General features: G+C 40.9%; 2 protein-coding genes across 5 annotated transcripts; one reads left to right on the forward strand and one right to left on the reverse strand.

Moving 5' to 3' along the window:
* Window positions 1-1,481: 1,481 nt before the first annotated feature.
* Window positions 1,482-18,623, forward strand: CHRNA5 (cholinergic receptor nicotinic alpha 5 subunit). 4 transcript variants are annotated; one of them, XM_075431514.1, is made up of 6 exons: window positions 1,482-1,660; window positions 10,098-10,249; window positions 11,095-11,139; window positions 12,466-12,575; window positions 13,199-14,030; window positions 16,124-18,623. In XM_075431514.1, the coding sequence occupies exons 1-6, from the start codon at window positions 1,540-1,542 to the stop codon at window positions 16,283-16,285; spliced, it is 1,422 nt and encodes a 473-aa protein (XP_075287629.1). In that variant the 5' UTR covers window positions 1,482-1,539; the 3' UTR covers window positions 16,286-18,623. The 4 variants fall into 4 exon arrangements, with proteins under 4 accessions (XP_075287629.1, XP_075287632.1, XP_075287630.1 ...); XM_075431517.1 differs by lacking the exon at window positions 16,124-18,623 and having other exon boundaries at window positions 13,199-13,492; window positions 13,872-13,971; XM_075431516.1 differs by lacking the exon at window positions 1,482-1,660 and adding an exon at window positions 1,754-1,833.
* A 25-nt stretch (window positions 18,624-18,648) lies between these two features.
* CHRNA3 (cholinergic receptor nicotinic alpha 3 subunit) lies at window positions 18,649-26,774 on the reverse strand. The gene is made up of 6 exons (XM_075431518.1): window positions 26,532-26,774; window positions 24,444-24,583; window positions 24,322-24,366; window positions 23,433-23,542; window positions 21,328-22,339; window positions 18,649-19,841 (listed from the first exon to the last, which is right to left on the reverse strand). Exons 1-6 carry the CDS (start codon window positions 26,584-26,586, stop codon window positions 19,713-19,715), a joined length of 1,491 nt encoding a protein of 496 aa, XP_075287633.1. The 5' UTR covers window positions 26,587-26,774; the 3' UTR covers window positions 18,649-19,712.
* Between the last annotated feature and the right edge of the window lie 898 nt (window positions 26,775-27,672).

Consider the following 27,672-nt stretch of genomic DNA (forward strand, 5'->3'; position numbering starts at 1 on the left):
GGGCTTTTTGGTGCCATGCTTTGGGCTAAAATCCATTATTTACTCCAAAATCTTGGGTTGGCCACGGAGCATTTCAAAATAAGAGTCAGGCTGCATCCTTCAACACACATATACTCCGATTGTGGAGGACACGCAGTATACAGATGGACTCTCAATATATAAAATGACCGTATTTACCACAGAGCGTTCAAATCAATCCAGCATGTCACTAGAAGCATGCTGAAAGAAACTACCATGTAAGCAGCCTTTTCTCCAACAGTTTGCACCGACTGTATTATGTCTTGCATAGACATGCACAACCTAAACATGGCTGCAGGGTAAGAGAACACAGAAAAACACAACTGAAAAATTATGAAAGGGATTGAAATGCTTAAGTACCTTGGTTCGGTTGTCAAAAATACTTATGATTTACACGAAGAGATGTGCTATTTTTCTATAAAATGAACACCACATGAAAGAATTTTGGTGATTGACAATGTGCTCGATGAAATGACTACTTTGGGCGACGCTCATTTTAGGAAGGGACAAAGTTGCTAGAATTATTGGAGTTGAATAAGGCCCATTTTTCTGAGGAGTCTGGTACCTGGCACTTCTCACGCAGCAGCCCATTAACACTGTGTAAAGCCGTTTAGCCCTGCTTTCCACATCTTTTCTCTGGGAAAATCTTAAAACAGTACTTTGAGTGTAAGAAATGCGCTGACGCCAGCTGCGTCTGTTTTCTGTGGCAATGTGTGCACTGCCTGTTTCCATTAGCACGATGGAGGAAAAAAAGTCACCCATTCTATTTCACGGTGCATGTCGAGCGGTCTCTCGTAACGGCTGTTTGTGTATCTGATGTCGAGAAAAAAAGGTGGTTTTCTGTACAGGGCACTAGTAATATATGTTATATATCTATAATACACACAAAGATGGAAATATCGTAGGTCTTTTTTCCTTGCATCAGTTTATTTCTGATTAAAAGTTCCAAAACATTCTTATCTGGAAACCTGAACCGCTCAGCGTTTTCTTTTTTTTAAAAAAAACCAGGATTTTTTTAGTATTGTCCTTTTCACTAAAGATCACTTGAACTTATACCTTCCCAAAAACAAGGTTTAAAAGCGACAAACATCGAGCCAGGGGGACTCAGCACCGCTGCCGAGCGCCGGCCCCGCGCGGAGCCTTCCCCTCACGCCGGCGGCGGGACGGCGCTGGGCGGGACGGCCGCGCTCTGCCCCCCCTCCAGGGTACCTGCTGGCGAGCTCCTTCCCGCGGCACCTGTCTCCCTCACAGGGAACTGCTCCCGCGGGGGAGGGGGGGGGCACGGCCGCCAGTCGCTACCTCCGGGAAAAGAGATCCGGGACGTCGCCACGCTAAGGGTCGTGGCACCGCCCCCCCCCCCCCCCCGCCCCGACCCGTCCTGACGGTTCCCGCCGCGCGCGCGCTCCCCTCCCGCCCCTCGCGCCCCCTCCCGGCTTCCCAGCGGGGCGTGGCCAGCGCCTCCCGTTAGCGGCGCCCCGTCCTCGCCGCGGGGCTCCGAGCAGCGGGGGCCGTGCCCGAGCCATGGCCGAGCTCGGAGCCCGGCCGCGCTGCCGCCACTCCCCCCTGCTCCTCCTCACCTGCCTCTTCGCGCCTCTCCTCGGCAAGCCCGGAGCTGGCCCCGCCGCCCGCGCCCCTCATGCGGGTAAGGCGCCTCGGGGCGGCCCTGCTGGGCCGGGGAGGGGAGGGTGGCAGGCAGCCGCCTCGGTGAGAAGCGGGGAGGGTGTCAGGATCAGCCGGGAGGTGCGCGCCCTCTTGAACACCGGCTTTCCCGTCAGCCCGCCGTCGTGAGGGCCCCCGCCGTCAGCGTCTGCCCAGGTGAGGTTAACGGGAGGCGGGCCGCGAGGTGAGGCGGGCTGCGGGCGGCCGCCGCGGAGCGGTTGCGCGGCTCCGGCTGGTTCTGGGGGGGAAACCCCCCCCGAGTGTTACCTGCAGCCCGCCGGGCTCCCGGGAGCTGCCCCGGGGCGGGGGGAGACGCCTTCGGCAGGCTGCAGCCGCTCAGGTGCCTGTCGGTTCGCCTCCCGCCTTCCCTACACAGTCGTTGAACGCTTCTAAAATTAATCTATAACGCTTTGGAGGTCTGGAGTGTCACAGCTTTCCGGTTTTTGCTCCGCTCGCTTCCTGAGGCGAGCAGTGGTAGGTCTGTGGCGCGCGCTCGCTGCGTCTGCAGCTGGCGTGGGGCTGAGTGTGCAGGATATGTTTTAGTAATTGCTGTATCGCATGTGGATCTGGCTGCACATAGAAATGTCCCTCTCAGGAATTTATAACAAAGTTCATTTTAGTTTGTTCATGCGTAATTTCTCTTGACTTCGAAAGAGTCAGTCTCGCGATTCAATCGGGGTGTGACTTTCGGAGCTGAAGGATGTAAAATAGCGAGTGAAGCTGAAGGGTTTATGGAACTACACAAAGATTAAAGGAGCAAAACCAATGCTCCTTCAAAGAATTATTTAGAAATAATTATTTTGAAACATTGCTTTTACATAATTTGTGGGTACCTTGCTAAGAGTTTTGCAAAACGTCTGGAAGTCGTACCTGCAGCGTTTACAAGCAGAAAGGAAACTGATGAAGAGTAAAATTGACTTGTTTAATATTAGCCCAAAGTTGAAAAGATGGTTGGAAGTATGGCCTGAGGAAAGTAAATGGTATTGATGTCTCTGTTTTAATTCAACATACAAAAACTCAATTTGTTGTTGCTGAATGTCATTTAAATGACTGTTCTTGGTCTCAGTATTTGCCAAAGTAGTGTTTTTCATCATGGCAGAAGATATTACTATGTGAAATTACTGTGTTACCTTATATGGTATGTATGGCTGTATGGAATTGGCTGAAGCCAGGTTAAGCCAGCTTTTGCCTTTTGGCACAAGCCAACAGTTTTGACTTAATTTAGAACCGACTGTATATAGGGAGGACAAAATTTTCTCTTCACAATTTGTTTGCTATGAAAGAAAATTGTATTTGCTGTTAAGAAGGTGAAAAATATTATAGCTACGTGTTATTAAAATATAGGGCAAACAGAAGTAATAACCTAAATCAGTGTATTGTGTACATACAGTTAGAATTATTTTAGAGGTATTGCTTTGCGTGTGGTACAGGAATCAGTTTAATGAGAAGCAGCAAATTATGGTTGTGACTTTGTTTTTATGACACTTTAAGAGTGCTTGAAAATAAATTTGGTGTTTCCTTTAGTTACTAGTCCGAAGGTGAACTAACCCTTTATCCTGGGTAACTCTGATTTGACAAGACAAAATACGTGCTGATTTAAAATACAGTCAAATTAGAAGTTTTGTCTCTGCCCAGAATCTTAAACTAACAGGTGAGACTTCAGATTATGAGTCGGCTCGAGCTTAACAGCCACCTCTAGCATGGCTGTGCCGTGCTGCAGACCTGTGAGTGTTTCCTTGGGAGTTCATTTTTCAACTCAGTTTAGCAGATCGGATCCTCCTCCCTGCCTAACAGGAAGCTGCAAACCATGCTGCTTGTATGGGTTTCTTGTGATTTTTATCTTAAAATATTTTCTGCTTTCTTTAGAGATTCTTAGGAAGGAAAACGTAAGCAATGATTTGTGGAGAGATGTCTGTGTTAATTTGTAGAAGGAACTGTAGAAGGAAGTACTTGCGTAGTTTCCCGCTTTTCAGAGTGGTAAAACCTGATTTTTGCGTGAGGATATATGTTCTGAAATCTCCTACTCTGCATCTGGTTTTGAGCGGAGAATGTGATTTCTAAACAGAGTTTTTGACTTCTGTGAGCCAGAGGATTGTATGTTCCAGTGTGTCCGAGATGGGAATCGAGCTGCATGAGCGAAATGCTGCTATGTCAGAAAATAACGCCAGTGTGCGACTTCTGCAGCACCCAGGGCTGCACTGGCAGCTTGTGGGAAGCTCAAGGCCTGTGTCTTACTTGCATAAAGATCTTGCGTACATATGCTGTGGATTTGTGTTTCATTCCATGATGTGTACCCTCGAAACATATATGAATAAATGGTTCTACTGTTTGGATTCTACGTATTTGTTCTTCCTTTTACTCCTTATACTGTCCACACTTGTATAGACGCTTTTTGCTGCTTGCGTTCAGCGTTCCTCAGTGCTGTCTTCACAGTCTATCTGCAGTCCTTACTGACAGGTCAACAGTCAGTGAAAATGCTGCAATGGTTAAAAGTGGTGTAAAGAGAGATGACAAAATCCTGGATCTGTTACAGAAAAAGTCTGACTGGCTTCAGAGTGACTGGAATTTTTACCCTGAGGCAGCCTGGCACGAGGCAGCCTTTTCATGTCTGATAGCTGCTGAGCAGGGAGAAGGATCACAGTTCTTCCATCTGCTGAAAGCTGAGTGTCAGTGAACTCTCGTGGAAGTGCTGTGCCGTGCCACAGACCCGTACCGTTAGTGCTGTAGGTGGCTGTTAGTCGGGAGACTGCTGCTGGCAAACAGAGTTCAGGGAGCTGTCTGGTATGTTGTGTGTATTTACGATAGAATCTGTAGCACAGGTATTCAGAAAGAAAGGATTTGTGCTCCAGTTAGCTCTTAGTCTGAAGACTGACCCTCAATCCATAGCTGATCATATCTGTTTCTTGGTTAGTTACAAACTACATGGCAGTATATTATGCTGTTATTAATCGAATTTGTAAATGCATTCGTTAGTATGGGCCATAGTTATCCCTTGAAGCTAAGCTATTAGGGGATGGTTTAATTCCAATTACAAAGCCGGAAACTTTAATCTTTTAAATTTGAGTTGAATGTAAGAAACATCTTCCCTGCTTTCTATGTGCAGCTCTTGTACCTCTGTTTATATTGGCAAATGCTGAGTAAGATTGCAGCTCGAAATTCTTGATTGCTTTGTCCACAATATGTCATTTTATTGTGCTGCTTGTTGGCAGGATGTTGATGTGCAAGGTAAGAGAGAAGGCAGAAATTGTCCCAGTAATTTTGAAGACCTGGAGTGAATGAAAAATTGTCAAACTTCCTGCAGTAGCTAGCTGCTGCCAGGCGTGTATTAATACACAGTGATAGAAATACAAGGCTGTCACTTTTGTACTCTCAACCTTTGAAATTGCAAGACAGCCTCTGAACAAAAGATAGCAAAGGAAATTTGAAAAAAAAACACCAACAAGAAATGGTCAAGAATAGCCACTTTTTCCGTGCTTGTAAGTACAGGCTTTGGCTTTATCTTTTAAACAGGGGAGAAAAGAAATACAGAATGTAATGGCTGGCTTTTCTGACTTTCGTTCAGTAAATTGGATAAAGGTAGTAATCCTGCTTTGGCCCATGGGCTTCTAGTGAAGGCGATTTTGACCTTTCTAAATGCTTACTGTTAGCTAAATGCTTGACTGTTAGTGATTGGATTCTTGACAATTGCTAAAGTGTAGACGGAAAAGTAGGCAAAAGGGTTGAAGACCGTACAGAAAGGATGACTCACAATCCTTGTAAAGGGAGGGGGGAATCAGTACAGAAATGAAACTTCCATTTTATACTTAATATATTGCGTATCTTTCCTGCTTAATGAGGTAGTGGTGGGAGATTCTTTACAATGTAAAGGGAGGCTTAGGCAGAGAGAGATCTGTGTAGTTAATAGTGAACATGATCTTGTTCTACTCTTTCCTGTCTGCTGCAATGTAAGTACGACTTGCAGTTAGAATTGTTGCCAGCTACCAAAATACTGTGATGTGACGAGATTAGTTTGGGGAAAAAGTGTAAACTTAAAGGAGGAAAAGCACCGATGCTCACTGTAGAAATTTGTAGGAAATATGGAAAACTTCTCCCCCCCCCCCCCCCCCCCCAAATGACCACTGAACAGTTTTTAGAGTAAGATTTAAACAGTTGCCATTGTGCTTCTAGACTTCAAAGTGCTTTCTTTGTAATAAACTGTGTAAAATGCATAACTTAAAAAATTTACAGTATCACCTTAATAAGTACATTAGTGTACTGAAGGCAGGTATACTGTATATGTTCACCCCCCTGGTTTGTAGGCAAACTGTTAGTTGTGGTGTAGTTTGTAGTAGTTAGATTTGTGAATAACAGTCCATATGTTACGATAGCACACTGTTAAAGAATCTAATGTGAACTACAAAGTGTGGATATTTTGCCATGTTTATTGTCCTTAATAGTGTTCTTATTCATTACAGTGGTATATGATTATAAATCTGCATTAGTAATATGTATTACTTGTGAATCTATGTCTTAACATTAGGCTTCTTAAAAGTGATTCCCATGGACCTCTTTTGCAAATGCACCAAGTAGCAATCCAAAGAAAACCTGAAATCATTAACACTTGATTACATCAATTAGAAAATGTTTTGACCTACATTGCTTAAATTGTAAGTACCTGTGTCATACCTGCAGTCCCAGTGTGGTTCTGAGACACTTTATCTGAGGAAGTGCAGGGGAATACAGAATTTAAAGAGAAGATACTCTGGTTTAAGAGTAGCTTAATCTGGAAACAGCACGTACCCTGAAGCAGCTGTATTGCTGTACAGGAGGTCATCTTACAGGGACACAGAGATGGTGAAAGTGCAGCTTTGCCTCTGCATTGCTTCAAGGTCAGTTAATGGAGACAAAATACCCAGCTGCATAGTCGTTCTCAAATTGTACAAAAAATTCATTTGAGGGTTATAACTGTAAAAGGGAAATGTAATTAATTGTAATACAAAAATCAAGTATTTATGAAACATTAGGCTGAAATATACACAAAACCATTCATAATTCAGGAAATGGGGATATAGAAATAGGGAAATGAAGTTGTGTCTTCAGGAAGCATTCATTTGGATGTCTGTAAAAAGCAGGAGTTGGTAAATCTGTGTAGTGTTACAAATAAGAAAAATTCCTTGGCTAATGAGGATACACTGAACCTAAGGTATCAATAAAAAGAAATGTATTTTAACCTAAAAGCTGTGAAGCTTTGTGTGCATGGCATTCTGTTGCTGGATCCTTTCTGGCAGCAATTCTTACATCGTGTATGTGTTCATGTATCCACCTGAGGTATGCTCAGTGGTACAAGGCAGGTTGCCCATCAGTTCTTTGCTGTTGCACAACCCATGTGGCAGCAATGTTGAAATGGAAGGATACTAAATTGTGGAGCATGTACAAATCATACATCTGGAAGAACAGTAGGTTGCTAAGTGTTTGTGAATGAATGAAATACGACTGTCAACTGATATATTGGTTTTGTGAAGCGGGAGATTGAACTGTCTTAAAACGCAAATGCTGATTTGGCCTGCAGCAGGAACCATTCAACAGCATGGTAGTGTATGGTAAGATTTGGAGGGAAAAGGAGTTCTGCTGCTCCCACTTTCCTGATCCTATTCCTTAAGCTACCTTCTGCTTTTGCTCCTGCTATAAAATTTCAGAGAAAATCCAGTTAGTGTTCGTCATAATAATTCTACTGGACTGCCCCAAACCTGCAGTGCAGAAGGCAAAGGATTTTCTTGCAGTGAGACACAGAGCTCTGCAGTGTTCCAGGTGTTCTGTCTGAAGGATCCACACATGCAGCTTTTTGCAGCGCAGCGGAAAGCCGCTGCTGGCACAGGAGCACTTTGGTGAATGGGAGGGAACTTAAAAACTTATCTTGCCTGTCTTAGCTGTCTGGGCTGCAGTGGTTGCAGTCACATAGAACTAGCTTAGGTCCGTCTAAATTAATGGCTTAAATGGTGTTAGCAAGTCTCTGCAACAAATGCAAGCCGTCGAACTGTTGATTGAATTCTGAGGTAGCTTTTGTTTTCACAGAATCACAGAATGGTAGGGGCTGGAAGGGACCTCTGTGGGTCACCCAGTCCAACTCCCCTGTCAAAGCAGGGTCACCCGGAGTAGGCTGCACAGGACCGCGTCCAGGCGGGTCTGGAATATCTCCAGAGAAGGAGACTGGGCAGCCCTGGGTCAGGGCTCTGTCACCCTCAGAGTGAAGAAGTTCTTCTTCATCTTCAGCTGGAACTTCCTCTGCTTCAGTTTGTGCCCGTTGCCCCTTGTTGTGTCGCTGGGCACCACTGGAAAGAGTCTGGCCCCGTCCTCCTGACCCCCACCCTGCAGATATTTATAAGCATTTCTAAGGTCCCCTCTCAGCCTTCTCTTCTCCAGGCTGAACAAGCCCAGCTCCCTCAGCCTTTTCTCATAGGAGAGATGTTCCAGTCCCCTCATCGTCCTCGTAGCCCTCCGCTGGATTCTCTCCAGCAGCTCCTCATCTTTCGGTTGTGTTGAAATGAGAACCGATACCCTAAGCAAGTATGATGCTACCTGACATAACTGACAATTTAGTAATCCTGGGCAATTCTAAAATTTTAATCCTCTTCAGTGCCTAGTGATTTCTGATTCACCAAATTGTTACAGTAATGAGCTTCAGACAGAAATTGTTTATGCTGCTTTTAATTGATGCTTTTGTTTCCTTTACCTGCTTTTATGAGAAATGTTTAATACTATCAGTGTTTTTTCTGCATGTATCATTCACTACTTCTGTTACATTCACTAAATTAACCTCTTCTCCAAACAAAATAATGTTCATCTTTTAAATCTCTCCTTGTATGGATGACTGTCTCTGGTTTTAATCTGTTTATGCTATTTTGTGGTGCTTTTCTGTTTCTGATATATCTTTCTTTAGATAGATGCTGTTAGTGAGCACATCATTTCTAGAGAGTTCATGCCATACATTTATGTAATGGTATAATAATTTAAATCTGCATTAAAAAGAGAAGCTTGTAAACGTCTTGCTTTGGTTTACTCTGTCCCTTGAACTGAGTATAATAATTGTTAGGTCTTTTTTCGGCAGTAGTTTCAGTCAGTTTAAATCTCATTGGTGAGTGGTAAAAATCTTTGTCTAGAGTGTATGTTCATGTCTGCTGGTGGTTGCTCTGACTTCTGTCTGGGAATTGGAGACCCTGTTGGAGCCATTCCCTTCAAGGCAGTGTGTGTAGCTTGTGCTGCTTCTTGAGGCGGTGGCCTTCTCCAGGTCTTTCACACGGCTGTTGAAAGCTGATCGTACTCGGGTTACTTAGCTAGACATTGATCTTGCCTTTTTTCCTCCCCTTGCGCTGTATCTTCCCCAAGTTTGTCCTTCTCTTGTTATTTAGGGTGTATCATGTTTCGCATGGGTTCTCAGAACGGAGAAACCTTAAACTTTGCCTTTTTTTGGGTAGCAGAGTTTCTACTGATACACTTCAGTGAGACCACATCGGTAAAAACCTCGTTTTTTGTGAATTTGCAGAGATACAGGACAGCGGTGGTTTGGTGAGGTGCTTTAGGACAGCTTACATACCTCTTAAAGTCCAGACTGCACTCTGCCTGCTGTTTCTGCATCTGTAGTACTTTTTTTCCCAAAGCTGTGCCATGTATTCCATTCTCTCACAAGACAATAGAAGACATTTAGTTTCCACTTCGTTGTAAGCAATACAAAGATTTTTGTCTGTTCCAAGTCATGGGTTGGTCTCCAGGCGTTGAATGGACTCCTTGAGGACGATGAAAAAGAAGTAACAGAATGTGTACGATTACTGACCTCGGAAGGTGCCTTCCGGTCAGCAGAACGTTAGAATAGGTAGAGAATAGACTGGTAAATAGATTGGCACATGTGCTTAAGGTACAAAATGGTGTGGGGAAGAAGTGCTTACAAGTACTGCAAAGTTCATACGTTGTAGATGTGACCAAACATTAGCAGATTTAATGTATAAAACGTGCAGAGACTGATGTTTCAAACTGGAGCACAATATACTGAAGACCTGTATGGTGTGGATGGAGGTTTGTAACAAGTACCGCCTTAATTTAGAGTGATAGGACTTCAGTCCCTCATAGATAAGCTTTCTGGTTTAGAGGATTTCCATAATTGCGTGGCACCAGATAAATGATACAAGTGCATTTTGACTTTATTATTACTAAAATTATCTTAATGTTCTTGAGTCATAGATTTTAGAAGTGCGATAGTGGTATGGAGATGCTAATAACACCAGGCAGTTTTATGGAAGTCTGCTTCCAAGACCTTGGCCATGCTTCCAGAGAAAAGGGGATGAGTAATTTAACTCTGCATAAACATAGCTGTAGCTCTTGGACAAAGGAATGCAAATGTACACTGTTCATTTAAATCCATGTTAATAAATTCCTTTTTTTTTGTATAGGTACATCTGAACCTTCTTTTATTGCTAAAAGTGAAGATCGTTTGTTTAAACACTTATTTGAAGACTATCAAAGATGGGTTCGTCCAGTGGAACACTTGAATGACACAATAAAAATAAAGTTTGGCCTTGCAATCTCTCAGCTAGTAGATGTGGTAAGTGTAGTAAATAAGTTTGGGGTTTTTTTACCCCCTAATCCTTAAAATTCTGGAAGAGGGTGTCATATGAAATAATTGTGTTTAAGCTAAAATATTTGCAATATATTAAACCTCAGATTATTGTCAGCATAATAAAAAATGCATTGTAGATATGGGTGTGAAGAAGGGATTGCAAACTGATTGAGAAGTGGCTCTTGTGTTTAGTGGAGTTCTCAGCAAAACAGAGAAGTGAGTGAAATTCTTAAGCGTAGGGAACTGTGTTTTATTTATTCGATGGAAAAACCACATATGTTTAAGCTTTATCAATCTCATTTCTGTAAAATTCAGAAACACTTCCAAATACTGCTCTTTTTCCCTGTTAAGCAGCAAAAACCCTCTAAGCCTTCAAATATGTTACTTCCATAGTAGTGAAGATTATCTCTTGGCATTACCTGTGATGTAAACAAGATCAACCAGATTCCCTCCCCCCCATACTCACTTCAGAATATTTTTTTCAAATGGAATTCACTGTTTATAAGAGGAGTTTTTCTTCCACGTGTTGGCTATTCTTTTATGTTTCCATAGAAAAACAGTAAGACTGCATAAAATACAGTCAAATAAAAAAATCAGAGGGAGGAAAGAAACAAAGGAAAAATACCACTTTTAACAGTTAAATAATCGAAAGTCAGAATTGTATGTTAAAAAAGTTCCTATATAAACATACCTATCAGTGACTGGAATGCTTTTAGAAGTGTGTTTTGTATTTTAAATTACAGACCTCTGTAAACTAAAGCAGTCAGTAACTGTGAATGTACTCTGCAGAGTTGGTTTTTTTTTTCGAAAAATAAGCTTTATTTTTATAGGATGAGAAGAATCAATTGATGACAACGAATGTCTGGTTGAAACAGGTATGTGTAAAATAATAAAAAATTCTGAAGTTTCATAACTGCAAGTCAAAAGTTGGAAGAAACTTTCCAAATTAATTATGTATTCAAAAAAACTTAGTTGTTTCATGAATTTTTATTTTATGTAGTATGTTTAAAAAATGTCCTTGGAAATGTTTTAAAGGATTAATTGTTACAAAGCTCTTAAAAAAAAACAAAAAAAGAGTTAAATTTAAAAAATTTACCTAAATAAAAGAAATCTGATATGGCATTACATGGCGATTTAATATACCAAAGTGTGTGTATCCAGCCATAAAAGTTACTGCTTCCGTACAGAAGTTTTCTTTAAAACACTATGTTAAGAAAAGTATGGGTTTGTGTAGTCTTTTGTGTAATAGTTTGAAGATCTTTGTCTTGTGGGGTGTTAGAGATTATCGGATCTCTGAAGAATTTCAGAGTTGTATATGTTTGCTATAGAGAGCTACTTTTTCCTCATAAGAACGTCTGTTGATGGACAGGGAAAAGCCTCAAGCTAAGCTTAATGGCCACTATTAACATGGGAAATTCTGCTCACGAATCATTCTTGGTTTAACTTTGAAGAATGTTTGCAGACTCTGATTATACTTACTTTTTCTCCTGTTGCTTCCCATTCCCTTCTTCTCCAGTAACTGTAATTTCAGGCAAAGTTTTTCTTTTCAGGAAAACTTTGAGACTACCCTGCAAGTATGAGGTGGCAATATGTTGATGATAACACAAGTTCTGCAGACCTTTTTGCAGTTGCACTAGTTCAAATAAGATAATAACTGACCTGAATATGTATTTACAATTCTATGTGATAGTGAATTCTTAGTAACTTGCTTTTTTTCCTCCTGAACTTCTAGTTCAAGTAAAGAATTAACAAAGTACTACTATGCTTTTGCTACTTTTGGTGTTGCTGGTAGACACAGGAATGACTATCTTTTGAGAATTGCAGCATGATTTTTTTTTTTTTTGTGATGAAAGTGTTTAAATTGCTTCTGATCAGCTTCCAAAGCAATCGATACTCATTCAGAACAAACCTTTTCAAAATTTAATGGTCTGTACGTTATAATACATATATACATGATCTGAAAAAGGCTTTTAGTACCTGAAGTTCTGTACAGAAATACTGTCAAGTGGCTCTTATAACAGAAAACAAGTATTGGGTGAGTTAAATACATGTCTATTCAGCAAATTCATGGTTGTATGCAAATTTTAGCAGCCAGTTTGATTTTTTTTTTTTAACTGCCTTTTTATCTATTTTCATCCAGTCTTGCCCTGCTTAAATCAGCTTCACAATAGTAATGACTTTTACATCTCGCATATCCACAGGAATGGATAGATGCAAAATTAAGGTGGAATCCTGAAGATTATGCTGGAATAACATCTATTCGTGTTCCATCAGATTCTATTTGGATTCCAGATATCGTGTTGTATGACAAGTAAGATTTTAGTCTTTTCATATAAAATACATTTACTTTCTAACTTTACAATCCAACCTGCTTCTAGGAGGCTCGTTGGTTAGATTATGCGTGTACATTTAATAGAGCTAACAATGTGTGGAAGAATTGTGCCTCTGAATGCAAATGGGTTTTATGGCCATGTTAAATTCTTAAATGTTTTGCTTTGCTTCTGTATGGAATTTCTTGTCTCTTGGAAAAGTTTATTTCCACTTCTTCCTGTAAACTCTTTTTTTAATTGGAAAGCAGTGTCTTGCACAGTGTTGGGTGGAAACAAATAGTGTGGAGTGATGGGTGGAAAGCAACTAATTCATACTGTTGTAAGTAATATTCACCACGGATTTAAAATGCAGTACACTCAACTTTAAGATTTTTTTTTTTTTTTTTTTTTGAGACTTCACAGATCTCAGAAGCAATAACTTCGGAATTAACCTTTCTGCTGAACTCAGGTGCATATACAATGCTTTTACATTTCCTGACTTGCTAAATCAGGAAAAAAGGCTGTTGCAGTGATTGTAAATTCAAGTTTGGTTTATTTAAAAACACACACCCACACCCCATACAGCCCCCATTGTAATTGCAAGCATTTGTCTCTTTTCTTTCAGTGCGGACGGACGTTTTGAGGGAACGTCTACGAAAACTGTGGTGAAATATGATGGAACCATTGCTTGGACTCCACCAGCAAACTACAAAAGTTCTTGTACTATTGATGTAACCTTCTTCCCCTTTGACCTCCAAAATTGCTCTATGAAATTTGGTTCCTGGACTTACGATGGCTCCCAGGTTGATATAATTCTTGAAGATTATGATGTAGACAAAAGAGACTTTTTTGATAATGGAGAATGGGAAATAGTGACTGCAACAGGGAGCAAAGGAAACAGGACTGATGGATGCTGCTGGTATCCTTTTGTTACGTACTCATTTATAATTAGACGTTTGCCACTTTTTTACACATTGTTTCTCATTATTCCTTGTATTGGGCTTTCATTTCTAACTGTCCTTGTCTTCTATCTTCCTTCAAATGAAGGTGAAAAAATTTCACTTTGCACTTCAGTACTGGTATCTTTGACTGTTTTTCTTCTTGTTATTGAAGAGATTATTCCATCGTCTTCTAAAGTTATCCCACTTATAGGCGAGTACTTGGTGTTTACTATGATATTTGTTACTTTGTCCATTGTGATAACTGTCTTTGCTATCAATATTCATCATCGCTCTTCGTCTACACACAATGCTATGGCACCATGGGTTCGCAAGATATTTCTTCACAAACTTCCCAAGCTGCTTTGCATGAGAAGTCACGTAGATAGATACTTTGCTCAGAAGGAGGAAGCAGGAAACATGAATGGATCAGAATCATCTAGGAACACCTTGGAAGCAGCTCTAGATTCTGTCCGATATATTACAAGGCATGTTATGAAGGAGAATGAAGTTCGTGAGGTGGGTGTATTGGTCATGTTACTCGGATTTTGTAAAACTGGAAATCAGAAAACAAAGTAACGGTTTACTAAGCAGTTGCATGTGAAGTATGTGCTATGGGATTTCCAGTTTTTGTACTTCACGGGAAGCCATGTAATTGTTTCCACTGGAAAGAAGTGCAAGTATGGTACACTACTGAGAGTTCTTGTAGATATTGGGCTGACACAATAAGGTCTGTGGGTTCTTTGAAGTCTTTCGCTTTTTTTCTAGAAGTAAGTTCATGTTGTTAATTGCACATTTTCAGAAATACTTGTCTGTTACAAGAGCGTATACCATAACTGTTCCCTACAGTGCAGCTGGATGTTATTTCCATGATGAGAGAAGCAGGTATTTTTCATTTTAATGCTGTACCTGAAGGCTATCTGAAAAATGCATTTATCTTACATTTTCAGAATAAATACTGCTGAGCCTTAATTTCCAGCTTTCAATTCCAAATAAAAACAATTTTTAATGCCCTAACTTACTTTACTTTAAATACAAGCTGTAGCCATATGTTGGTACTTTTGTGCTGAGATTGAACATGGACTAGGTGACTGCTTGAGTGTTCTTTTGTAGCCTTATTATTATTTGTCTCTAAATTGTATCAAAAGATGTCAAAGGCTTTTTTTTTCAGTCTGTACATTTGCACTCTGGAATATCCTTGATGGATATTAACATCATTTAGGTAAGAGCATTATGAATCTATTTTCTTTATGTGCTTTTTAAACTAGCACCATTGGAACATCAGAGACTTAAATGCTATTTTCAGGCTAGCATAGAAATATAGAAGTTTGTTGTGTGGTCTCGTGATACTGCTGTCTGTTTCTGATGGCAAGGTCTGAGATTCTTTCAGTTTACTCAGAAATGACTGTCTTCCTAAGCTGCTGGTTGCTGACAGCGTGTTCTCGCATGCTAGCCTAGGTGTAAGCTAACTCCTCTAATGCACCTTCTCAGGACTCGACGCTGACATTATCACAAGGGATCCAGCCTAGATTTTGAAGAAGTGTATGTACTATACTGTTAGAACGGCATCTAATACCCCTGAGTTGTCTGAACACACAAATAGAATAGCTTGCTATTAAATACATAATTTCCTGTAAGTTAAGGGTTGGTTTTCTTTCTCTTACTGAACTTGTTCTATTTGACTGTGAGTGACAAGAGTATTTTGTTTTTCAAGTGTGATGATGTTGTGACTCTAAGCCTCAGAAATTAAAATACAGCTGACCGGAGATTCACTTGTATTTTATTACTTGGGCTCCAGAGAATGCAAGCTTTAATTGCAAAAAGTTGCTAATAAAAACTACACAGCTATTGCCGCTGTAGCCTTACTTCTGCAGAAGCAATAGGCTTGGGAAAGGTGGATAGCTCCAGTTCAAATCAAAGACAATTGTTTGGCAAGGTTTTAATTTGCTCACACAATTACATCTGCTATGCTTGCAAAACTGTGTATAGATAAGAATAACCCTGTCAAAAAGGAAGATAGTCTGGAAAGTACTGTGGATATTTTTCCTAGTGTATAATTCTGTGCAGCAGTAACTTCACAGCTTTCGGATGTATGTAACACAACAACTGCTGTCTGCTGTGAATTTTTTTTTAGTTTTGGTTTGTTTGTTTGTTTTTGGCTTGGGGGAGTGTGTGCGTTTGTTGTTTTGTGGTTTTGGTTTTTTTGGGTTTTGGTTTGTTTTTTTTTTTTGACTACGAACTTTTGCTTCTGTCTCCTGCCTGGGAATTCCATTTTATGATGAGCCATGAATCCTAAATCCTGCAGGATGTGAGAAAATTGCATACTGATTTAGTCTCTCTAGTTGAGGATGTTCAGTGCTTGACAGGGTCAGTTTCTGCATTAAAATCTAGTATTGATCTATATAGCTTACCGATCTTCATCGAGGGAAGTTTGTTCCTATTCTAGCTCTTAGTGTAATTATAATAAGTTATTAAAGGGAGTTACCAAATGGACCTGATTGGAGAGAAAAATAAAAAGTGTACTGTAAAGTGATTAAGAATTGCAGTGTTTGGTACTGTATTTTTACCTGTTCTCACACATACTAAACAACTCTTATGCTCTTTTTTTTTAGGTTGTTGAAGACTGGAAATTTATTGCTCAGGTGCTTGATCGAATGTTCTTATGGACTTTTCTTCTGGTTTCAATAATTGGATCACTTGTGTTATTTATTCCTGTTATTCATAAATGGGCAAGTATAATAGTACCTACACATATAGGCAGTACAAATGCATGAAATATTTTTAGATCTGTCTCCTGCTAGTGCGGCTCTAAAGAGCTTTGCAGTAGTTCTGTTTCCATGCACGTTCTTTGTAGGCATGTTTCTGATAGACTAAAAAACAGTCTTGAACCAGAAGACTCTGTTTGTATTAAAGCATGCCATCCCTAGGACACATAGAAGTCAATTTGCGTGTTGCCAGTCTACTAAGTTGCTTCTAAATCAGATCAGACTTGAAAGGACCTTCTCAAGCACTTGTATGTGTAATATGTCAAAAAAGCATACACTGACACCTACTGTGAAATAGAAGGATTAAAAATTTTTAATGATGATCACTGTAGTCCAATTATTAAATTACTGTATAAATTATTACATTGACTATTAAATATTTGCAGATATTTACACAGTAGGGTTGCTTATTTCAATTTACTATAGTATGCAAAGGAAAATTTTTATCAGCTCTCTTGAATGTGTCTAAATAATAAAAATACTAGTTAAACTTCCTGTATATTCAACACACAAGTAAAAATAGCGATTTGGCTGTGTTTTGCCTTTATAAATTTTCAGTGGAATTTGCTGCTAAAGTTAAAACCTTGATAATTCTGTCATACTGACATGAGTATTTAATACATTAAGCCTTAAAATGGCTACAGGACACACGTGTATTGATATCTCTGTATCAGCTATGGAAGGGAAGGCAAAGACAATTAAATAAATACCCAAGTTGAACATTGAGATTCCTTTATTCTTGATGAAGAATTTGATACAGAATGTTAGTTGCAAACGTGCTAGTAGTGTCCTGCCTTCGTGTGTTACTCAGAATGAAGTTTTTGAGTACAGGTAGAAGGAATTTGAGGAATGCTTTTCTGAAGGCAGCGGGTTGAAAATTATGATGCTGTGTAACCAAATACAGATGATTAAATTTTCACGCATTTGTTAAACCAGTCTTAGAAAGCTACCTTTAATAGGTTCTCTCACTTATAGAATCAGATGTGACTGAGCGGTGAGGACTTACAGCTTTCCACACTTTTTTTTCCTGAGAGTGTTGAAAACTGACTTGCAACTTTTAAATTATTCCAGTAAAATACATCCTTTAAATACTGATTTAAATTCCTTACATTCATTCCAATGCCAGCTTTCTTAAAAGCTTTATTTCTGTAAGGGACTCTAAAATAGACAGGGATTTTCCTACACCAGAGTTTGTCAGCGTACTTCATAATAAAGTTGCATCCTGCAGGGCTACTACAGTAATACCAAGCTAGAGTTTTTATTTCATTAAGTTACTGCATTAATAATAATATATTTAGGTGAAAAGTTTAAGGTAAATTGTGGTATCTTTGATAATGTAAGTTTTTATAGTGGTTTTGAATTTGGAAAACGGATACTATTTTTTTTTACCCCCTTCTCTCTATCTCCTTTAGAATAGCAGTGTTTGGCACTGTACTGATTATTATACTGATTGCTTATGTCATAATTTACATGTAATTGCATATTTATTTCAAATTGTTTTCATTTGTAGGATGTTCTTGGCTTTGTGTAGCTTTTTAAGGCTCACAGGCAGGGAAATGATACCAGTCAGGATTTTTTTTTCTTTTTTTTTAAAAATATAAATTCATAAATAAATCTGATTGTGAAGGGAGTTGCTCTTCCTCTTCAGTTATACAATTACATCTGGCATGGGATATCCATATTTCCTCTAATCCTATAATAATTAATTTTAAAGGTGAATTTGCAAATATTATCTGATTTAATCCAATAATATCATAATTTTAACTTTCTCCAGTATTACTAAGATGAAACGATGCATCAGTGACTATATGTGGAAGTTGCAGGAATACTTTAATAGATACCTTATTTCCTCTTCAAATGCAAAATTTCGTTTCATAGTCCTCCTTGAATTTGGGTTACTGAAGTTTGCTCTTACATGAACAGAAAGCAAAGTAAGTAAAACTATAGATTAGCTATATATGTTATTTTTTTTAACTCCCCACCTCATCTCTTTCCCCTTGTTAAATGATGACCATAGACTGCTCGAAGAAATCATAAGGTGATTGATTTGCAACATCTTGGCTAATGGAGTCCCAGTCTCTATACTAGCAACTCACAATTTTTGCGAAAGCGTGAATTTCTTTTAGTCACTTCTGTAATCTGATTGTGATAAATACAGATAAGATAGCTGACACTGGAATCCTTGGGGGCTTCAGTTTATCATCAGGTGTGTCTGAAGCAAAACAATCTTAATGGACTTGGAAGAACGGACCTTTACTTATATAACTTGTTTCTGAATGTGTTGAACTGTAGCTAATGCTACCTTATATAGTTTTTTGTCACTTGGTCAAAATAAATAATAATAATAAAAAAGCACTATTTTCAACAGCTTGATTCTCTTTATTTTTGTAAATGTTACATCACTTGATACACTGTATTTCCAGAAAGTTTCCAGTTTGGTACAGAGAGAACAGTTCCTATATTTACAAAATATTTTCTTGTTACAGTATTTTGTTGCATTCTTTATTCATGCTCTTAAATGATCTCCAGTTACTGATTGAAACAAAGTGAAAGTGTGTGCCTAAGAAGCAATTTTAGCATACTTTACAGGACTATTTTGTATCTACCTGCCTTCCCTTGTCATAAAACACTTCGCTGTAGCAGGATGCTTCTGTATCCAAACTATCCTGTCAAAGTATTTTTATCCTTTGTGTAACCTGCAGACTGCATCTTAGTGTGTGTTTTACTTTCACACGGTTTTAAACATTATCAGGTTTGAATAGCTCGATGTTTTTTTCTGCCAGTCTTCTCACACGTTGAAATATGGGGATGCACAGAGTTTACATTATGGCTGCTTTATTTCCATCATCTATTATTTACCTGTTTGTTTTCCTTTTGTGATAAACCTGCCCGTGGCCCTTTCCTCACGCTGTTTGAGGCTGTTTATACACCAGGTGGCAATGTTGGCATTCTAGCAACTCGGTATGTATGCTTCCTAAACCATTTCATCCTCGTGAGGGCATTCACTGAACTCACTCTGAACTTACTCCCAGAAGATCCTGTCATGGTCTGAAGAGACTTGGCATCAGAATCGTGGAAACAAGTCTAGTAGCTCAGAGTATTCAACCTGTCTTGACTTTCCGAATATTCATGTAATTTTCCATTTCTTTATCAACCCATTCTGAAACCATTCCTGTGAAGTCTAGTGTACTGCCTACACCTTTTCCAGTTACTGCAAAAAGTAGCTGTCAAGCATAGCTCATATTACGTTGAGATTAGCTGTCATAAATGTTCAAATTTTATTTTTTCCACTTTTTTAATAAAGCCTTCTTGGTCAAGCAGAGTTGAGGCCAAGAGAGATCGTTATTCTGCTGCACATACACATCAGGTGTTGGGGTGGGGATGCAGAGTTGGTTGGCAACAGTTTTATTTGATTTCACAACATACTGTTTAATCTTTACATTTCGTCTCCAGCCATCAAAGGTTGTAAAAACAATCCTGCTGTTCCTAGAATACATACCAGGATGAAAACCCACAGAAAAATACGATCGATTACCATGGCAACGTATTTCCAGTCATCCTGAATCTGAAAAATAAATGGAATAGCAAGTAGGCATGTTTATTGGATGAGTAACTTGCATTAGCAATTAGTACCATTTTATGTAGGAAGCACAGAATTTTTTTCCAGACGTCTTTTATATATGCACAATTTACATATCACTGTTTCCATTGGCAAACCATTTCATCTTGAAACAGCTTCATTTGAATATGTTATTTGTGGCAAAGCCAAAAGCTGCTTCTTCAAATACAAAAAGTTGTTCACCAAGGCACTGGACTGCACAAGATACGACTTCTCTTCTGTATGCCAAAAATGAAAGGGAGAAGCTTTACATTCTTAGGTGATCAGGTTTGTCCAGAAAACCGTACTGAAATAGGCTGCCCCTACCGGTCTTTAGGCAGTATGTAAAAAGACAAAGGTTAATTGGTGTGTAATTATTTGGTACGTTTCTTAAGTACTGAAATTTGATTATTGTCATGCATGAATTAAAATTAATCTCCTTGCCTTCCATGTCAAGAGGGAAACAAGTTTCCAAAAAACTGATTAAGTTAGTTAATCTTAATTAAGATAAGTGGACATTATAACAAGAGTGACACTGGAGTATTATATATGTGATACATTAGTAGTAACTACATTAGGTGATCATTCTAGTTACGAGATTGCAATTTAAATTTTTAGGTCATTTTTCTTCAGGAAGGCTAATAAATGAATAATGCTTTTGTTGTATTTGAAATTTTGTGCTTTTTAACATAGAACTTGTTTGTGAAGGCAGACTTAAAAAAACCCCAAACCACCCTGTATTGTCTAATAATTCTAAATAAAGTTCTGATTTCAGCATAAACAAAATAACTTCACTCTAACTTGGAGTGCCATACTGCAGAGGATTTAAATTCAGTGATGATTGTGGTGATGTGGCTACTGCTCTTAGTATTTTTGAGGAACGTGATAAAAAGAAAACTTTTTTGTTGTTGTTGCATAAAGATGCAGTTTTATGAAGGATAATGGTCCCCCTCTTGCAGCAGTTGTCTGATTTAGCTACAGCACTTTACTTTGCAGCAGCAGCAGAATAAGCAACATCATCACTGTGAAGGACTTTCATTATGATTGACAGTAAGCTGTGGGAGGGAGAATGTAACTTTCTAAAGGCCATAGAGTAAGCAAATTCCACTACTAAGATTATAACTTGGAAAGTCCTGGCTCTGAATCTTTAGGACGGATATTCAGGTGTGTTTCCCTAGCAGTGGTTACCTTGACATGCTTCACCCAGTATCTGTGTTGGCAATAAAGGGAATGTTGTGCAACAAACAAATTATCTACATAAAAAATTGCACATATTTGTAATACCACTTGGGTAATTTACTTATATAAAATAATGGTCTGAGTTGTCACTTTTTTTTTCCTTGTCTTTTTTTGGGAGTTTTGTTTTGGTTTTTTTTTTAAGATCTTTTTCTTAGAAAACACGCTAATGGCAAATGGTGTTTGCAGTTTGAGTAATAGTAGAATACATTCTTACCTCTTTTGCTTCATTCTGCATTTTCATATTTTCTGCAATGTATTTAACACTTTCAATAGCATCTCTCATTTCTGGTGACAGAACTGAAAATGAAAACAGAGGATCTACAGACTCAGAGCTTGAACTTCTTGTGAGATTGCCACTGAAATCCGAGAACTTCATTCGTTGATACTGACAACAGCTGCACGCCATATCTTGACATACAAAGCCATCTTTGCAGCATTTGGTTTCAGAACCGTTGAAGCAATTGAAGTTTGAAAACTCAGAAGTGAAAAACGATTTTGGCTTCTGATTATTCTCCTCATCACTGGCAGGCCTTGTCATAAACATGATCCTGGGAAGTAAGTTCAGGAAAATGGTTCTCACCCACACAGGCATTGTGTGCGTCTTGGGTGTTCTGTAGTGCACATTAAGTACAAATACCGTAATGACGATAGACAGAGTTACAAATATCATGGTGAAAAGCAGGTATTCCCCAATAAGTGGAATTACCAGGGAAGTAGAAGGTATGGTTTCTGTGATAACAAGAAGGAACACTGTTAAAGACAGAAGGACTGATATGCAGAGTGTCACCTTCTCACCACAGTCTGAAGGCAAATAGAAAACTAACACAGTCAGGAAAGAAATCAGCAGACATGGAATAATCATATTGATAGTGTAAAATAAAGGCAAACGCCTGATGTAAAGAGAATATGTGATGTCTGGATAGATCTCTTCACAGCAGTTGTATTTGATGTCATGTTTATACCCAGGAGCTTTAATAATAGCCCATTCTCCACTCTCCCAGTATTCCTTCAGGTTCATTGTCGAGCCAATTAAAACTAAGTCAATTTGGGCTTTATCATAAGACCAGGAGCCAAACTTCATGGTGCAGTTCTGATAGTCAAATGGGAAGTAGGTCACATCTATTTTACATGAGCTTTTAAATATAGCCGGCGGTATCCAGGTCACATCGCCCGTGTATTTTAATAGCGCCTTTGTCTTGTCGTCAACCTGGAAATCCCCAATGGCACTGTAAAGCAAATAAAAACAACAAAAATTAGAATGGAACTACTCCAGGTAGTTTCATACATTCAAATCGTATACATTAACTCTTCAATCTGTTCTGGGGAAGTCAGCAATTGCGTGTTGACATGGAGTTAAATGGCGTGTGCAGGACCGAGTCAGCAGTGGTCATAAGTTTGCATAGTTAAACTGAAATAAGCAGCTGAATGAATTTACTATAGAGGATTTCATTCTGTTCTGTTCTAGACCAAGTACATCAGAACCCAAGGGCTGATAAGAGGATACCTGCATTACTGGTATTTCCACCTCTTCTCTGGCCAGTGTAGGTAGTAACTATGGAAAGAGGGGTTAGGGTTGGGGTGTGTCTTTGCGTAAGGAGTGTATTTGGTGAGGGGTTTTTGGTCCCACATTGCTAGCCTGATCACACGGATCATGTAAGATCCGTGTGACAATTTCAGTTGTTTCTATGAAAAAGTAAAACTAAGAAGGTAGTTTAAAGTTTGAAGGCCACAGTTAGAAAAGGAGTGTCATCACGGTTGTTCCGTAGACCTAAGTTTTGGATCTGCGTAGCGAAGGCCGCTCGCTGAGAACTGCTTCCCTGCGCAGCAGAGGGATCCACGTGCTTATGGTTTGCCTCCTCTCAGTCTCAAAAACTGAGATCCAAAGTAAACTTTACCTGTGGCTTTGATATGTCAACAGTGTTATTCTAAAGGTGTCTCTTTGTGAGTTTAACTGCTAAAAAGCTAGAATTTGCAGGGGTTTTTCAGCTTAGCTAAGGCCTGACTCGCACACAAGAACTCTCCAGTCTGAGAGAATTTTTTGCCACCTCCTGCGTAGACACTGATAAAAATAACAGTAAAAGTGGGGGCTCGTGGAGGGGGAAAGCAAGCTGACTTCGTCCCGCCTGCTTGTAGCTCCGGGTTAGGAGCTGGCTCCTGCCCAGCGCTGCCGATGTGGATGGCGTGGAGGCGTGGGACACGGGGGTGTTGAAAAGCAGGCTTTCTCCATTAATTTAGTGAACCTGCTGCTGATTTTTGTTTAACTAGTAACATCACCCCCCTTCTTCCCGAATTAAGAATGTAACTATGCAAGAGTCTTACTTGTTATATAAAACAATATCTGGCTTCCAGATCTGGCCAGATGGTACTCGGATGAATTCAGCACCTCCGTAATCTGCTGGATTCCACTGAAGCTTGTAGTCATTCCAGATCTAATTGTGGAGGAAATCAGTCCATGTTAGGCTTGTGAAGAAAGTGAAGTTCCGCGGACTAGGCTCAAGTGCTGTCGTGCCACTTCTAGGTTGTTTTATTGTGAACACTACAGTGATGTTTCTTTTGCAAGCACGTATGTCTGGTGTTTGTTGGCACGGAGATTGTGGGACTTAGGTGTGACTCCATGTCCCAGGAACATCTGCTCGGTAGTGGAAACGGGGTGAAAGAGGGAACAAGACACTCTTGCCAGAGAGCGTAGGGCTTGATACCGGTTTAGGTCTCAGAAAGCCAGGTATCTGCGAACTGGTGAAACATTCAGAGTCTTTGGTGCGAGATGTGAGTGCAGCCTCCGAGCGGGTGGGTTAGAGAGAGCTGCAGGGTGCCACTGTTCAGCTAAGGCCCAGTCTTGTTCATTAGGGCTCGCTGAACCCCAGCTGAACAAAGACGAGTATTAAGCTGAAGCCGGGAGTTACGCGGGTTACTAAGCTGACCGCAGCAGCCAGTAACGGCGGGGCCGGCCGCGCCGTGCCGGTGCCCGCGGTGGGAGGCGCCGCTGGGCGGGCCGCTGGGGGGCAGCAGCGCGCCGGGCAGGGCGGCGTTCCCGCCGGGGGAGCGGCGCTGAGGGGGCCCTGCCGGTGCCTGCCGAGGCTGCGGCTGTGCCCCAGGGTGGGGGGGCTGGCGCTGGCCTGGCGAGCCCCCGCAGCCCGCCCCTGGCGCGGCCCGGGGTCTCCCCGCCTGCGGAGGACGTGTGGTGGTGCCACCAGGGAGCTCTACTCACGTGCTTCAGCCACAAGTTGGTTTCCATTATCTGGTTGACTTCGTCCTGCAAAAGAGACGTGCGTCGGGAGGGGCGGCGGCCCTGCCGTCCCCCGCGGCCGCCCCGGCGGGGCGGGTACTCACCACCTTCACCAGCTGCGACATGGACACCTCGAACTGGATGATGACCGGGTCCGAGACGTTCTTGACGGGGCGGACGAACTGGTTGTAGCTCTCGAAGAGGGCCGCGTAGAGCCGGTGCTCGGCCTCGGAGCCGCCGCAGCCTGCGGAGGGCACGGTGGGCTGAGGGCCGTGGGGCAGCGGCCTGCGGGGAGACCCGGCCGGAGCTGGGCGCGGTGCCGCCCCGGTACCCCTCTTGCTGCGTGTTGTTAACTGCCTGGCACCCCTCGGGTGCGTGGGGAGAGGCCAGGCCTCGCCCCAGCAGGTCGTGGTGTGTCATGGTGGGCGTTTGCTTAGGCTGGGAGAAGAATGAAGCAATGAAAGGCAGTGCTGTGACAAGAGTTTTTCTCACGTGTGTCTTTGCAAATGGGTTTAAATAATAGTTTCAGGGAGTAACTGAAGAACTGGAGGTGCAAAAGCACTTTTGCCCTCACAGGCCGAGTCCCCTAGTCCTGCCGAAGCTGCAGGCGTGTGGAGCAGGGGAAGGGAAAAGCGTAACCCGACAGACCAGGCCACTGGTAAGCTGTCAGAGCGTTTTGCAGTGTTGTTCCCAGGAAATGAGAACTCTGCTTGCCAGCCCGAGTTGTGATGGTGTAGTTATAGCGATGATAACATCCTGCTTTGTAAAATATGACAAAAAGGATTAAAAATTGATTAACCATTCTATTAAAGGACTTTTCAGCACATTCAAAGAAATGTGCTGATTGCCTCTTTATTGTTCTAAGTAATTTTTATTGACAGTATATTTCTGTTGTCTGTTCTGCCACTGATAACTGCTGCTCGTGGTGCCTTGTGGCTGACAGAAAAGCTGCAAACTGAAATTCTTAAGCAAGGTCTTTCAGCTGTTTTGGGATGAGGTGTGAGAGCCTGTATTTCACACTACGTTTTCACTCTCAAAGCTAGCTGGACAATAACCATCCTGACAGCTGGACACTATTTAAAAACCAATGCCCTTTTTATTTTTAGGGGACTCTCTCTTAAAGTCGCTTCTAGATGACACATCCTCAAGCATGCCAGATGAAAACAGGAAAAAAGGCCTGTTTTTTTAATGACACTGTGAATTTGGCAAAGGCACAGAACTGAAGTCTGTTGAACATACTCTAAGGTTCCTTTGAAGGCACAGATTGAATCTACAGATATTTGCAAGGAAGTGTTTATTTTTTTGTCAGACAGTTGTTTTTCAGTAGAGATGGGAGGTAGAAGTGTCTGCAGGTGACTGATCTGTAGTGTTTCACAAAGCAGGTGTTACTTTCCGATCTTTGTAAAAGCTCCCCTCTCCCTAAGACAAGAGGGTCCCCCTCATGTGAAACAGTATTCACCTAAAACCTCTTTCTTACCACCCCCTTTCCTGTTCGCGTGGAGGGCAATTCTATTTTCAGACCAGTGAAATCATTCAAGCCAACTTGCTGACTAAAAAAATGAACACATTTCTTGCCCTTATTATATACTGATATATCTTTTTGGTCAAGATTTCCTGGAATAAACCCTCCCAGATCTTTTAGGTAAATAATTTTAAAGCCAGACCATAACGACTCTCTATTACAGTCAATTCCAATCTGCCAGCCTTTTTAAATGTCACCAGCATGCTAATTAAATCCAGCATCCACTGTATCTAGAGAAGTGCAGTAATTTTTGTTTTTTTGTAAATGTTTTGATGCTTTCCATATCTGTAAAGAGAAGGTGCGCTCTTGGAAGCACATATTTAAAGCTGTTTAATATTGTCACTTTCTTGTGGTCTTCTCTACAATATGTAAAACCACACCTTTACATTGTAAGGTGCTTTCTTTTCTTAACGTTAAAATGGCTTTGTGTGTCCTGTTTGGCATCTTCAGTTAGGTCTACTTAACTACTTTACAGGGAGAAATTTACAAAAAACCAAACACAACAAACTATGTAACATAAAGAGCTATGCTAGGATTCTGTACATTTATCCATTAGTTTGGAGCGAGCTTCAGCACTTCTTAAAAATAATTTGCACCAAAGCCATCTCCCGTCCACCTTTTCTCATCCCCCTTTCACCAACAAAGAATAAACAAATTAAGGATCACTCACCTTGACAGAGAAAGCAAACAGCAGCAGTTAGAAGGAAAGCGTGCGTGCTCTCCATGGTGTTATGAATTACTGCCTGTCGACAGAGGCTGTTGAAGATGAGCTTAGCTGCCAGGATTGTATGAGCATAGGAAGTACGAAGAGCTCCGCTCCTCCGATGCGTGAAACGCCTGGAAGCAGCAGACGGCAGGACCCTGAGCACAGTTCTGCGCAGTGAGCTCCCATTAGGTTTGCTGTGCTGCCCCCTTTCTAGCTACTCAGGCTGTCAGAGCGTTGGAAACAGCAAATAAATTGCAGGCAAAACAGATGTTATTGTAGGCAAAGAGCAGTCTTTGGGCAAGGAGTCCTTAAACTGGTGCATAAATGAACCCCATTACCTGACAATGCTAAAGGTTTTCCCAGTCAGCTGCTATACAGGATCCTTCTTTATCAGAAGCTCATGCCAAGCTACTAGGAGAAGTTTAATTAATAAAAATCTTATAATTTAATAGTGCTGAAATGGATACTGACATTAGGAATGCATGGTTTAGCAGTGAACTGAGATCATGGGACCTGAATTTCCAACTGTGCTGTTAATGCTGAGGTTTTTTTCGTGCCTGCGTCTGTCTTGCAAGCACACGTGGTAGGTGCTTGACTGCATAAAAAGGATGTGCTGTTCTCAGGAGTAATTAAAGGCAGGTACAACTGTTGCCAGGATCTAAGCCCAGAGTGAAATACGTAGCAGCTGGGATCCAGCAAGAGCCAGAGGTTTGAGCTGGAGACCGAACTTGACCAAAACTCTTGAGAGTAACTGTCTTTGGACTGTTCCTGCTTTCATGCATTAGAAAGGTGAAATTCGGAAAGGAGAATAAGAGTATAGGATCCCAGCTTGATCCCACAAAACCTTTCTGTTCAGGGGAAAGGAGACAGGGGAGAACGGGGAGCTGTGTTTGAAGTTGAATCATAAAATCATGATTTGCAGAGTGGCTCACTCCCCAGGTGCCTGTCAGCTTCCTTGTTAACTTGTATGTCATTTTTTGCCCCTTCTTGAATGACCAGGTGATGCAAGGCTCGTGGATGCTGTGGTCATTGCACACATCTGGGCAGTCTCTACAAACAGAGGAGGGGGAGAGAGAAAAATGTGGGATTCCACCCTTGTTTTTGG

This window comes from Opisthocomus hoazin, chromosome 10 (genome assembly GCF_030867145.1).
Source record: "Opisthocomus hoazin isolate bOpiHoa1 chromosome 10, bOpiHoa1.hap1, whole genome shotgun sequence".
NCBI lineage: Eukaryota > Metazoa > Chordata > Aves > Opisthocomiformes > Opisthocomidae > Opisthocomus > Opisthocomus hoazin.